The sequence below is a fragment of the Dromiciops gliroides genome, chromosome 1 (assembly GCF_019393635.1).
Source record: "Dromiciops gliroides isolate mDroGli1 chromosome 1, mDroGli1.pri, whole genome shotgun sequence".
In the NCBI taxonomy this organism is placed as follows: domain Eukaryota; kingdom Metazoa; phylum Chordata; class Mammalia; order Microbiotheria; family Microbiotheriidae; genus Dromiciops; species Dromiciops gliroides.
In genome coordinates this window covers 124671620-124686753 of record NC_057861.1, presented here as the reverse complement: position 1 = coordinate 124686753, position 15134 = coordinate 124671620, and the positions used below count along the sequence as shown (strand labels likewise).

General features: G+C 34.9%; 1 protein-coding gene across 1 annotated transcript in view; it reads right to left on the bottom strand.

Annotated features, from left to right (window-relative positions):
* The window catches only part of CSMD3 (CUB and Sushi multiple domains 3), a 1584452-nt gene that overhangs the window by 289627 nt on the left and 1279691 nt on the right, over positions 1-15134 (bottom strand). Inside the window, 1 exon segment of the mRNA XM_043974157.1 lies at positions 6144-6260. Within this exon segment, the coding sequence (XP_043830092.1) occupies positions 6144-6260 (117 nt within the window).

Genomic DNA, 15134 nt, shown 5'->3' with positions numbered 1-15134 from the left:
ATAAATTGTCTTCTTCTTTAGTACTTTTGGGCCCTAAAATATGACTAATGGCAATATCATTCTCTGAAACTGAAAACATGGTACACATGGGTATAACTATAGTTCTCTTGATTACTTAGGCTCAGTCTTTCTTCTAAGACCTGATCTATCATTTTTGTATGGGAAACTGTGGCAATGACTGGTGTATTTGTGGTAGGTCCTATTTTTCTTGTCTGTGTGTATGTGGGGGGGGGGAGGGTTTCACTAATGGACATTAAGAAATATCTTTTAAAATTCCCTCAATATAGAAATATAACTCAGGATGATCCATTTTCTTGGCATATAAGGAAGTGTCCTGAACTCCATGTCAAAGCAGGAGCTGGTATTCTCTGTTACACAGTAAGTGACAATATCACTTTTTTGGCTTCTGATTTAGAACTGGGTATGCATATAAAAGGTACCAACTAGCCAAATCTCTCTCTCTCTCTCTCTCTCTCTCTCTCTCTCTCTCTCTCTCTCTCTCTCTCTCTCTTTCTCTCTCCCCATTAATTATTGAATCAATAAACACTATCAGGGAGATACTAATTATACCTAGCCACTAATATTGGAGAAAATACACAGGAATGAAGATTAAACTTGATAACATTAGAAAAATCCTACTGTCCCTGAAGAATACTCCTAGAATTCTGAGGATGTGGATGAAAGTATTTAGCCATATGAATTAGGGATGAGAAATAGGCCTCTAGAGTTTATATAGATTACAGTACGATAAAAAATAAGTAAACAAGTTACTAAAATAATACTAAAAACCAAATATCTTAAAGATGAGGTAAATTGTTTAATGTTTCTTAAAGCACTTCACCAGAGAAACATAGTAAATTTTAATAGCTAGAACCAAACTAATGTAGCAACTGACATTTTTTTTTTTTTTAGTGAGGCAATTGGGGTTAAGTGACTTGCCCAGGGTCACACAGCTAGTAAGTATTAAGTGTCTGAGGCCGGATTTGAACTCAGGTACTCCTGACTCCAGGGCCAGTGCTCTATCCACTGCTCCATCTAGCTGCCCCAACTGACATATTTTTAAAAGGCAAAGACAGCCTGTAGAAAGCAAGGAAAGCTGACTTTGGCAAAAACTATTATAATGCCCAAAGTTCCAATCAATATTACTGAAGTTTGGGTATTATGCTATTATGCAATCTATTTGGAATGTTTTAGGGAATAATATGGCTACTCTTCTCACTGTTAAAAAGTTTATCAGGGGCAGCTAGGTGGCGCAGTGGATAGAGCACCGGCCCTGGAGTCAGGAGTAACTGAGTTCAAATCTGGCCTCAGACACTTAACACTTACTAGCTGTGTGACCCTGGGCAAGTCACTTAACCCCAATTGCCTCACTAAAAAAAAAAAAAAAGTTTATCAGACTGACCTCATACAGGGATATGATCAATTGAACATCCTTTAGAGAAATAAATTTGAAAAAAGATTTTATGAATGCAGCATTATATAGTGGAAAGTATGTAGGATCTGTAGTCAAGAGACTTGGGTTCAAATCCTAGATCCATCACTTACTAGCTATGTGATCTTACTTAGACAAATATGTCTCCAGGCCTCTGTTTCCTCATGTGTAAAATAAGGAACTTTGACTAGATGCTCTCTAAAGTCCCTTCCAACTTTAAATCTATCATACTGTAATTTGACTTGAGGCAGATCATTCACAATCAAATATGGTTTTAAATGAAAATATTTCACAAGTGGTCACTGTTATCACTAAAACACTGGTTGGAAAAATAAGCAAAAAGTAGCTAAGCCTTTTATAATACATCGTAGAGACTTCAGGTACTGATCTCTCATACGAACTAAGCAATTCTCCTAATTCAGTTTTTAAAACCCAATAATTCCCTTAAGATACAGCCAAATTTTGCTAAGAGGGAAACATTTAAAATTCCTATTTTAGGAAATATGTCATATTTATCCCATAGAGCCAACCTGCAAATAGTGATAACCTCAGGTTGCTCTATGTTCTGGAGTAAGACAAAGGAGGAGAAAATAACCAGGCTGTTGTTTGTTTTTTTTTTTTAATCTGGGCCTATGATTTCCTTTGGAATAATAAACCCAAATTGAGCATACCCTTCTGCCAGTACAGAATGACAGCTGAATTATAGATAATAGTAATAATGAGAATACCTAACATTTATATAACACTTAGAATGCAAGAGGCACTGTGTTAAGTGCTTTACAATTATTATCTCATTTGAACCTCCCAACAATTCCGGAGGTAGGTGATATTATTATTCCCATTTTACAGTTGAGGAAACTGAGTGCAACAGAGGTTAAGTGACTAACCCAGGATCACACAGCTACTAAGAGTCTGAGGTGAAATTTGAACCTTGGTTTCCTGACTCCAGGCCTGGCACTCTTTCCATTGTGCCACTTAGTATTTGGGTATTATCTGAGCACTAAGGGGTTAAGTGACATGTCGAGGCTCATAGAGCAGTAGGTATCAGAGGAAGGATGTATAATTCTGAGGCCCTTCTCTATATACACTTCACTATTCTGTCTTTGGATAATTCCAAGAGGATAATGAAATTGGCAGACTTCCTGAAAGTTGACCTAGCTCTTTTCAACTAAATTAGGAGGCAAATACATCATCTATTTGTTTATTAGTGGCCCTATGGATCTGAGGAAGAAAGAGAAAGTTTAGAAGAGGTGCTGTTCCTATCCTGGGTCTAGAATAGAAAAGGAATATATAATGAAGTTCCACTACAAGGGGGTGATATAATTCCCCCAGGTTTTAATTATTTATATATATATATATATATATATATATATATATATATATATGTGTGTGTGTGTGTGTATGTATATGTATATACATATACTGTGTAATATATATATGTATTTATACTGTGTAATGTAATATATATATATATATATATATATATTACACAGTAAGAATCTGCTCTTCAATAGGTTGCAGATTTATTCATTTACAAACTCTTCTCAGGATGGGTAGGAGTGTTATGAAATTGTATATATGGGTCAGATCAGGTCACTAAGTATGTATTAAGTGCCTATTGTGTGGAAGTGTCCATGCTAAACATTGGAGATACAAAGAAAGGGCAAATATAATCCCCATTCTCAAGAATCCCACAGTATAACAGGGGAGACAACATGCAAAGAACTTTGTATAAGCAAGATATGCAGAATAAATTAGAGATAATCATAAAAGAAAAGGTATTTAGAATTAGAAGGGTTTCCTGTAGAAGGTAAAATTTTAATTGAGACTTGAACTAGGGAAGCCAATGGTCATAGGAGAGGAGGGGGTTAGCCAGTGAAAATGTCCTGAGTCTGGACATGGTCAGTTCGTAGCTTTAGGAATATCAGATGAGCAGAGGATGGATTGGAGTGGGGAGAGTCTTGAGGCATGGATACCAACCAATAGTTTATTTCAATAATCCAGTCATGAGATAATGGGGACATTAGGGTAGGGGAAATTTCAGAGGAGAGAAAGGAATATATACAAGAAGATGTTGAGAAGGTAGAATGGATAGAACTTAGTCCGTGATTGAACATGGAGGAAGAAAAGAAGCCTTTATTAAGGACTACTATGTGCCAGGAATCATGTGAAGTGCTTACAAATATCACATTATTTGATCCTCACAAAGACCCTGGCAAGTACAGATGCTTGTAATTATCCCCATTTTACAATTGTAGAAAATGAGGCAGATAGAACTTAAGCAACTTGTGCAAGGTCACAGAATTGCTTAATGTCTGAGGCTAAATTTGAATTTAGGACTTTTTGACTCCAAGCCCGGGGCTCTATACACTGAGATGCCTAGTTGCCTATGATGAGAGTGAGGAACTGAAGATGACATTTAGTTTTTGAGCCCACTTGATTTGGGACCATGGCAGTTCCCTCAGTATTAATAAGGAAATAGGGAAGAGGAGAGAGTTTTGGGGAATAGATAATAATTTCTATTTTTGACACATTGAATTTAAGATATCTATAGGACATGTTTTTTGAGATGTTCAGCAGGCAACTGAAGATGTGAGACTGGAGGTTGGAGCTAGATCAACAGATCTGAGAATAATTTCAGATCATGTGCAAGTAGATATGTACATGATTTGTGTATATTAAATGTCTGTACATGTTGGTAGACAAAAGGATGCATTTCACTATCTATTCTTATCCTGAATAGGGCTCAACTGTATATTGAAATTAATGGCATGAGTCTTAGAAAGGAGTGAGAATCCATGAATCATTCTAGTCCTCACTTAGAGTAGAAGACCATGCAATCCCAGTAAGACATTCCTGGTTCTTTGCCAGAAGACATTAGAAGCTCTCAAGAACTTCTTTTTCATCTTCATCTTCACTTAAACTGAGAAAACTGAGAGACATCCTGGCCTTGGACTTAGGAAGTACTGTGTTAACACTTTGACTCAAACAAAAACTAAATTGTGACAGTGGGTTAGTCATTTACCTTCTTTGTAGCCCAGGCCACTGTCAAAGACAATTGCAAAGAAGGTGCTTATATATTTGCATAGATAATTTCCTTTTTAGAAGCTCCTCACACTGATAAAATCACAAATTCTATACAATCCCTCCTTACCCCTGCTCTGTTCCTGAATATTTGGCATAGCCTGGGCACTCAATCAATATTCAATGATTAAATAATTAAAACTTGTTCAGTCATTTTAGTTTTATCTGAATTTTTGTTTCCAAATTTGAGGTTTTCTTATCAAAGATACTAGAGTGGTTTGCCATTTCCTTCTCCAGTTCATTTTACAGATGATAAAAATAAGGCAAACAGGGCTAAGTGACTTGCCCAGTGTCACAAAGCTAGTAAGTATCTGAAGTCAGATTTGAACTCTGAAAGATGATGCTTCTTGACTTCAAGCCCAGCACACAGTATCATCATTCAAGTATTAACAATGTGGCTGGTGTCATACATGCAAAAGGAAAAAAAAAAGGTTTTTTTGTTTGTTTTCTTCTTAATTATCATTCTATTTACTAATACAACTACTGAATTTGGATTTAATACTTTAACAGAGAGAAATCTTATTAAGCAGAATATAGAAAACAACAAAAGAAAACTAAATTTTAAAAAAAGATTATGCCAATGGAAGTGTGATACCTTTGATACCTCACAGAAAATGCTATTATTAAACGATAAGTCTTTGACCTCTAAAAAAATCTCTGGGCATACTAATGGAATAGAAAAAAGAATCCGTAGAGAACATCATTCCCTTGTGGGGAATTGGACTGGACCCATCAGCATATTTTATATTAGCCACAAAATTCCGTTTCTTTGAGATGTAATCTAGCAATCAAGTTATGCCAAAGCCCTTATGCTAAGATGTCCAGTCATCCAGATCTAGATCTTCAGAATAAATAGTTATCAACCTATGCTTTCTAGTATCACCTTATAGTCAAATGTCAAATCGTTCCTTCAGTACCATGAGTTTTTATGCTTCCTCTCCTAATATACTTCTCACTAAAACTTGCTCCCTTTCCACAAGGAATCAGAATTTAATGAAACTGTTCTGCATCCAGCTGAACTCAGATCTGAAAGCTTTAGAAACCCAGAGAAGTGGCATCAGAGACTTCCAATCAAGGGATTCAGAAAAGGATGTTGTATTCTTAATGCCAAGGCTGAACAGTCAATGGCAACAGCAGAAATGTCCTTTCCTGTCTTTCTGATCTCCTTTGTCACAATGGAAATTGGATGTTTTAAATGAATGTCACTAACTTCTGGGCATCTTAAAGGAATTTGGGCCAAAGATAGAGTCCAAATATTCATACCAAATTTTGCAACTGTTATCACATCACTATCTTCAACCATATGCATGATCTATCATTTTGCTGATCTTATTTTTGTTTTGGAAATTTTTCATGTGCCAACCCATGTTTAAAACATTTGAAAGATAACATAATAGAAACGTAATTTAAAAATTAAAAACAATCCTGTTTTCATTTTTGTATTGTTGTTTACCTGTGTACTTGTCTGTAAATTCAAATGAATTGATGACCTCAAAATCTTACTATTAAAAATCTAGCTAAAAATTAGCAAGTATTTGATTGATCATAAGCATAGACTTTTAAATAGACACATAGGGAAATAAAGTATAACCAGAATAAAATACTGTATAAGATTCATCTTACTTACCAAACTCCTTGGGAACGGCTATAGAATAAACGCAATTATGTCCCACACTGTAGTTTTTAGGATAATTTGGTGATAACACAGTGCCTTCAGAACCTGTTGAACGACTTCCACAGGGAGCTAAAATGTAAAAAATAAAAATAATATATGATATAATATTATATAATATGATACAACACATATATGTGTGTATATACACATATGTGTGTGTGTATATATATATATATATATATATATATATATATATATAAACACAACACATAACTAAATGTAATTCTAAGACCTATTTATGTTTTCTTTTAAGAATCAGGGACTGAAAATAGAAAATGTTATTGCTATTGGATTTCAGTATGGTCCATTTATTTTAATATTTAAGTAGGAGATAAATTGTCAATTATTTTTAAAAATTGAATTTGTGCATCCATCTAAAACTTTCCTAGGACATAGACTTTTCTTACTGTATTTTATTAAATTATCATTGGGACTGATCTGTTCGCAAAAGCAAAGCACTGTCTGACAGAAAAGAAATCACTAGTCTTTGACTGCTTCAGTTATTAAATAAAAAAAAATAAAGCCAATTGTTCCTCTGATGTAGGGCATAGGAATGAAAGACAGTCCCTGGCACCCTATTATTGCATTATGCAAAGTCGGGGAATGTCTTCTAAGATGTTTTGTTCAGGCACAATGCCTGAAGGCAATCCTGGCCAAACAGTCCCAAACAAAAGCTTGGCCAGGAGCAGTTAAGCATGGAGCCAAACCAAGAGTTTTCTTCTCTCCTTTTTTTTTTTTCTTTCTGACTGTCACAGAGAAATCAGAAGACATAAAGAGGGACGTTCTATCCTCCCTAATAGAATTTGGACAGAGAGAGTGCTAGGGAGTATGTGAACAAAATAATAAAAGCATAAAGGAAATCTAGAACCAAAAATTAAGATATATAATTTTTATCATGTCAAACAGCTTGGCTAATTAATGTTCTGAGTGTATTACTTTAGTTATGTAAATGTGTAATAAATAGTTTAAAATGAAACATACAAAGATTAGAACTCCTGAGAAATAACAGCAACTTGATAGTGATGATGATAATGACTATGGATTCATCATTCTCATCACTCGTTATTGTTTGAGATTGGACAAGGTAGATATAGTCTCAACACTGATATTTTATTCATTTAACAAAGCTGCTGATGAGAGAATGATTCAGGATTGAACAAGATATATTGCTTTACATAAACTACATTTTTAAAGCCTCCAAAGTTTAAAATCCAAAACTTTTGAAAGTGCATGGCAAAGTCTTAGAGTTGTCTACAGAACTGATTCATTAAGTAACTTACCCATGGTCACACAGGTGGTTTGTATCAGAGACATGACATGAAATTGGGTCTTCCTCACTATCAGATAGAGTTCTATTTATTATATCATGCTACCCTAACATTAAATTTAGTACATTATTACAAATAGTAAAAATAATAATTTTCAGTTGTTAAATCTGTTAAGTAGGCTTAATCTGGTGTGAGATTATCTATATAAAAAATCATATGACCATGAAAGAGAGTATAATGTAATAGCTAGTCTCAGAGTCAGGATGCTAGGTCAGCTAGGTAGCACAGTAGATAAGAGTGCCAGGCCTTGAGTAAAAAAAAAATCTTCATAAGATCAAATCTGGCCTCAGATTTTTACTAGCTAAGTGACACTGTTTATCTCAGTTTCCTCATCTATAAAATGAACTGGAAAAGGATATGACAAACTACTCCAGTGTCTTTGCCAAGAAAACACCAAATGAAGTCATGAAGGGTTGGACATGGCAGAAAAACTCAGCAACAACAAAACAAAGTCAGGAAGCCTTGGATTCAAGTTTCATCTCTGATATGTAATATCTTTATGACCCTGGATATATAACTTCTTTTGTTTGTTTGTTTGTTTCTGTTGTTGTTTTTGTTTTTGTGGGGCAATGAGGGCTAAGTGACTTCCCCAGGGTCACACAGCTAGTAAGTGTCAAGTGTCTGAGACCGGATTTGAACTCAGGTCCTCCTGAATTCAGGGCTGGTGTTTTATCCACTGCGCCAGCTAGCTTCCCCCTATATAACTTCTTAAAATCTTAGACCCCTCTCTAAGGAATGTAAGTTGGAGAGATCTGGTCCTACATTGGCAGAGAGAATTTCTATTTCTGAACCCGGGAGTTATTTATACCAATGAAATCACACTTCCATTTCCTATCCACAAGACCTTTGCTTGTTCTGTGCTTAGAATATGGCATAAGCCTGCTCACTCCTTCACTGATTTGAAAACAAACAAAAAGTCCACCTCAATCCATTAAAATGAAATAAAGAACAGAGAGAATTGTGAAATCTCAAAAAAAAAAAAAAAAGCAACAGCCAAAAAAAAATCCATAGATAATTGACTATTGAGTTCTACTCTGAATTTTCTAATCTTCTAATCTGCATTTCCTGCATGTGGATGTTCAGGTCTTGACATTAAAATTTCAAATGCCATACGGAATAGCTGCTACATTTATAGTATTTGATGGTAAAAACAATGGGAAATAACTTTCAAAAATATGAACTGACTCTTAGAAATCCAAATTTATCCACTGGAAATTTCAAAAATTCAATCCTAAAAACAATTATTAATCATACACCACATGAAAAGCTTCCTTGGAAGGCTATGGAAGCATATTCCATGTATATGTAGCATATAAAGTATATGCTACAGGTGAACTAAGGTTGCAACATAAAAAGTCTCTACCTTCAGTAAATTTATATTACATTATAGCACCATATTATCATGGTGATCAAGAAGACTGGGCTCAAATCCATGCCCAACCTCTTCATATTTAAATTACCCTGGGCAAGTCATTCGATCAATCAATTAACAAGCATCTATTAAGCATTTATTCTATGTCCAGGATTGCAGATAAAATAACAAGAATTTTTAAAGTCCTTATTTTTAAGGATTATTACTTCTTTGAGTCTCAGTTTTATCACTTATAAAATGGGGCTAATGTCCTGATATTCCAGAATAAAAGAAAATTTGGATAGAAAATTTGACTTTCATATATAAGAATCAAGAGAAGCATAAAAAGATAAACAGGAAAGAGAAATCATAAGGTATTCAATAAAGTTAAACTATTTATATTCCTACATGGGAAGATGATAGTTTTAACTAAGAACTGTATCACTATTAAGGCATTTAGAAGGAGTATATACATACACAGAGGGTATGGATGTAAATTGAATATGATAGAATGATAGCTAAAAAATAAATAAAATTAAAGGGTGAGAAAGAGGAATGAATTGGAAGAAGGGGAAAGGGAAAGTTAGAATGGGGGATGGGAAGATAGAAGAGGTGGGGGAAAGCACTTGAACCTTACGCATGATGGAATTGGCTCAACGAGAAAATAACATAGTTGGGTATAAAAATCTATTTTACCCTCCAGGAAAATAGGAAAGGAGAAAGAAAATGAAGGAAAAGTGTTTATAGAAGGGAAGGTGGACAGGGTTAAAGGAGTGAGTAGTAATAAACAGGTGGAAAATAGGATGGAGGTAAATATACACTATTCATAATTGCAGAAAAAAATTTGTAGCAAGATACTCTGATAAAGGCTTCATTTCTCAAATATGGAAAGAATTGGGTCAAATTTATAAAAAAAATAAGAGATACTCTCCTAATTTGATAAATGATCAAAGAATATGAACAGGTAAAGCTATTTATAGTTATCTGAAAAAATGTTCTAAATCACTATTGATTAGAAAAATGCAAATTAAAACAACTCTGAGGCTTATCAGATTGTTTATTATGACAGAAAAGACAAATGTTATAGGGGATATGGAAAAAAATTAATATATTAATCCATTGTTGGTTGAGTTGTGAACTGATTCAACAATTCTGGAGAGCAATTAGAAACTTTGCTCAAAGGGCTATAAAACTATGCATACCTTTTTTACTCAGCAATGCCACTACTAAGTCTGCATCCCAAATAGATAAAAAGCAAAATGAAAAATTATCTATATGTACACAAATGTTTATAATAGTTATTTTAGTCATGTCAAAGAATTAGGAATAGAAGGAATGCCCATCAGTTATAGTATATGATTGTTATGAAATACTCTTTTACTATAAGAAATGACGAGCAGAATTCTCTCAGAAAAACCTGAGAAGACTTACATAAACTGAAGCAAAGCAAAATGAGCAGAACCACGAGAATGTTGTACACATTAACAGGAATGTTGTAAGATATGAATGGCTTAGCTGTTTTCAGCAATACAACTATTCAAGACCGTTCCAAAGGACTTATGATGAAAAATACTATTTATCTCCACAGAAAGAATGATGAAGTCTGAACACACATCAAAGCATATATTTTAAACTTTCTTCAATTTTCTTGGTGTTTTTTCTGGTCTGTTGCTTTCAAAACATGAATAATATGGAAATATGTATAATCTATACCAAATTGCTTGCTTTCTCAATGAGTGGGAGAAAGATGGAAGGGTGAGAATTTCAAACTCAAATTTTAAAAATAATAATGTTAAAAATTGGTTTTGCATGTAATTAGAGAAAATAAAAATTAAAGGGTAAAATAAATGATAAAATTAAAAAGTAAGTTTGACAATCTTTACTACTTTTTCACTAAAATGTCAATAAAATTTATAATTTGCCCCTTTCCTTAACATGTCATTGATTTTTTTTTATTTATACCAATGAAATCACAATTCATTATTCACAAAGTCCCCGGCTAATATGGTTTATTGACACATTTTATAGCATTACAAGAGAACTTTATTATTCTAATTAGAAAGAAAATATATTGTATAGGTATGTGACACTTGAAAGCACTTGTTGTGACAGGGGTATCAGAAAAGTACTGAGAGTAAAATATGTTCTTAATATCAAGCTGTTATCCACCTTTATGGAAACACAGAATTTTCAGGTAGGTTTCCCAAACAATTGTTTTATGAATGTTTCATCCATGTATTTAATTATATCCTACATTTAATGGCAGAAAAATGCTAATCAGGTTAATGTAACAAACAGAATGATTTAGGTATGCATTCAGAATAGAATGAAACCTTGAAATGAAACTGATATCTCAATATTTCACACATTTTAAAAAGCCTCCAGCACATTTAAAATGAGGATTTTAGCCTGAGGCTCACCATTCAAATTTCACAGGAATATGAGAACCAAGGTACATTTCCTCCTTCCTCTGGCTTCCACCTGGCTAAAATGATTTAATTAAAAGTAGGTCATATGAGAATATTAATGAAAAATAACTCAGGAGCTATTGTGTTTATGAAATGAGCAAATTTCTTTTTAATTTTTTAAATTTTCATTTCTTCTGAAAGAGCACTGTATCTTTTTTTTTTTTTCAAAGGAAGTCACTTTAAAGAGTTGTCATGGGGGAGAAGAGTTAGACTTCTTCTGCTTCAACCCCAAAAGGTAAAGGAGGTAAAAATTGCAAATATCAAAATTTAGGCCTGATGTAAGGAAAAACTTCCTAGCAATTAGAGGTTGAATGGAATGGCCTGCCTTGGCAGGTGGACCTAACAAGAAGCCTTCAAGGATAACTACTTGTCGGGTATGTTTTAGAAAAGTAAGCTAGGTGATGTGGTTCACAGAGTGCTGGGCCTGGAGTCAGGAAGACTCCTCTTCCTGAATTCAAATATAGCTTCAGACACTTAATAGCTGTGTAACCTTGGGCAACTCAATTAACCTTGTTTGCCTCAGTTTCCTCTTCTGTAAAATGGGCAGAAAAGGAAATAGCAAATCACTCCAGTAGCTTTGACAAGAAAATCCCAAATGAGATCACAAAGAGCTGGACCTGACTAAAAGTAACTGAACAACAAAATGTAGAAAGGGCTCATGTTCAGGTATGGATCAAAGCTTCAATTCCTTTTCATTTCACTCACTTCTTCTAGCATCAAAAGGTGGCTATTAGATCATCAATCAAATGTGGCAAGATATTAATATTAACTACTTCCTGACAATTTGGCTGAAGGAGAAAATGTGTCCTGGGATACCTGCCACAGGCATAACCTCTCAGCTTCCATGCACTTTCAGATTCTGATTCTCCAATAGTTATATCAGTCAATCACTCAGGAAGCATTTATTAAGTGGCTTCTATGAGCCAGGCATTGTACTATGTTGTAGGGACAAAAAGGGGGGAGATGGGGGGCAGATAGGTGGCACAGTGGATAGAGCATCAGCCCTGGATTCAGGAGGACCTGAGTTCAAATCCAGCCTCAGACACTTAACCCCAATTGCCTCATCAAAAAACAAAAAAAAGGGGGAGGAGGGCAAAAACAGTACCTTTTTTTCCTCTTAAAGTAACAACCATATGTATTTTAAAAAGACCTCTCTACTTGATACTTTGAGTGAAACAGTGAACCAACATTCCAATTCCTAAAGAGGATGTGCGTAGTCACAGCCTGCCATTGCTACTTCAGTTTCAGTTTCTAGAATGCTGCAGAGAGCACCAGGCATCAGCTCCTCAAAAGGAGAGAAATGGTTAACCTTTTGGTCAGTTTCCACATTCCTTTTCTGATTACAAATGGACAAGTGGAAACTTTCTCATTCAGTCCATGAAGATCATTAGAAAACAAAAATCTTGTAAAAAGCACACCTGCTGATAATAAACATCTCTGATCCATTTGTCATATTAAACAAAGTGTAATTTTATCCACTTAATATCCTTTCTTTTTTATTTATTTAAAATTTTTCCCAAGTTACATGTAAAAATTTTTTAATATTGATTTTTTAAAACTTTGTGTTCCAAATTTTCTTCCTCCCTCCCTCCTTATCCCTCCATAAGAAATCAAGTAATTCAACATAAGTTATACATGTGAAGTCATGCAAAACATCTCCACATTAGTCAGGTTGTGGAAGAAAACAGACAAAATAACTTTAGAAAGAGGAATTAACAAAAGAAAAATATACTTCTATCTATATTCATATAACATCAGTTCTTTCCCTGTAGACGGATTGCATTTTTCATATGTCCTTCTGATAGCATCCTGCTCATCATTTCTTTCACAATTACTATTGCTAACTGTATGACCCTCCATCCTATTCCTTCCCCATGATATTTACTCTATTTTCTAACTTCTTTCACACTATCCTTCCTCAAAAGTGTTTTGCTTTTTGGTGCCCCCTCTCCCAAAATTCCCTTCCTTCCTTCACCTTTCCCCCATTATCCCCTTCCCCTCCCATTTTTCTGCAGGGCAAAATATATTACTATGCCCACTTAAGTGAGTATGTTATTCCCTCTTTGAGCCAATTCTGATGAGATTAAGGCTCAGTCACTCCCCTGCTCCTTTCCCATCTTCCCCTCCATTCCAAAAATGTTTTCTTGTTTCTTTTATGTGAGCTACTTTGCCCAATTCCACCTCTCCCTTTCCCTTTCTTCCAGTGCATTTCTCTTACCCCTTAACTTTATTTTAAAGATGTCATCATGGGGCAGCTAGGTGACACAGTGGACAAAGCACCAGCCCTGGACCCGGGAGGTCCCAAGCCCAAATCCAGCTCCAGATATAAGCCAACCCACCCAGTCTGCCCCACAAAAAAATAGGATAAACAAAAAATAAATGCTTTATAGAAATCATCCCTTCATATTCAATTCACACCTATGCCTTCTAAATATATTTCTTTTAGATGCCCTAATACTGAGAAAGTTATTATGAGTTAGAAGTATCATCTTCCCATGTAGGAATGTAAACAGTTTAACCTTTTAACATCCCTCATGATTTCTTTTTCCTGTTTATCTTTTTATGCTTCTCTAGGGTATTATATTTAAAAGTGTAATTTTCTATTTAGTTTAGGTCTTTTCATCAATACTGCCTGAAAATTCTCTTTTTCATTGAAGTCTCATTTTTCCCCCTGAGAGATTATACTCAGTTTTGTTGGGTAGGTGATTCTTGGCTGTAGTCCCAGTTCCTTTGCCCTTTGGAATATCATATTCCATGCCCTCTGGTCTTTTAATATAGAAGCTGCTAGATCTTGTGTTATCCTGACTGTAGTTCCACAGTCCTTGAATTCCTTTTTTCTAGCTGCTTGCAATATTTTCTCCCTGACCTGGGATGTCTGGAATTTGGCTATCATATTCCTGGAAGTTTTCCTTTTGGGATCTCTTTCTGGAGGTGATTGGTGGATTCTTTCAATTTCTATTTTACCTTCTGCTTCTAGACTATCAGGGAAATTTTCTTTGACGATTTCTTGGAAGATGATGTCTAAGTTCCTTTTTTGGTCATGGTTTTCAGGTAGTCCAATGATTTTCAAATTATCTCTCCTGGATCTATTTTCCAGGTCGGCTGTTTTTCCAAGGAGATATTTCATATTGCCCTCTAATTTTCTATTCATTTGTATTTGCTTTATTGTAACTTGATTTCTCATAAAGTCATTAGCTTCTATTTGCTGCATCCTATTTCTTAAGCAATGATTTTCTTCAGAAAGTTTAGGTACCTCTTTTTCCATTTGTCCAATTTGGCTTTTCAAGCTGTTGACTTTTTTTTCGTGACCCTCCTGCTTCATTCTCATTTCTATTTCTATTTTTTCCAATACTTGCCTTACTTTTCCCTCTACCTCTCTTAATTTATTTTCAAAGTCCTTTTTGAGAGCTTCCATGGCCTGAGACCAATTCATATTTTTCTTGGAAGCTTTGGATGTAGGAAGTTTGACTTTGTTATCTTCTTTTGAGGGTCTATTTTGCTCTACCTTGTCACCAAAGAAACTTTCAATGGTCTGCTGCTTTTTCTGCCTGCTCATCTTGCCAGTCTATTTCTTGGCTTTTAACTCCTTCTTAAAGTGGAGCACTGCTTCCAGGACACACTGACCAAAGCTTCAGAGTGTCTCAAGTAGTATGATTTAAGGAGAGGCTCGTTCCCATCTCACCTGGTACCATGGGCCTGCTTGCTCTTTAACCTGGAAGCAGAAATCTTATTGAAATCTGATTCTCTCTGGTCTGTGGTCTGCAAACTTGGAGTGCCTGTGTCCCTCCCTGACTGG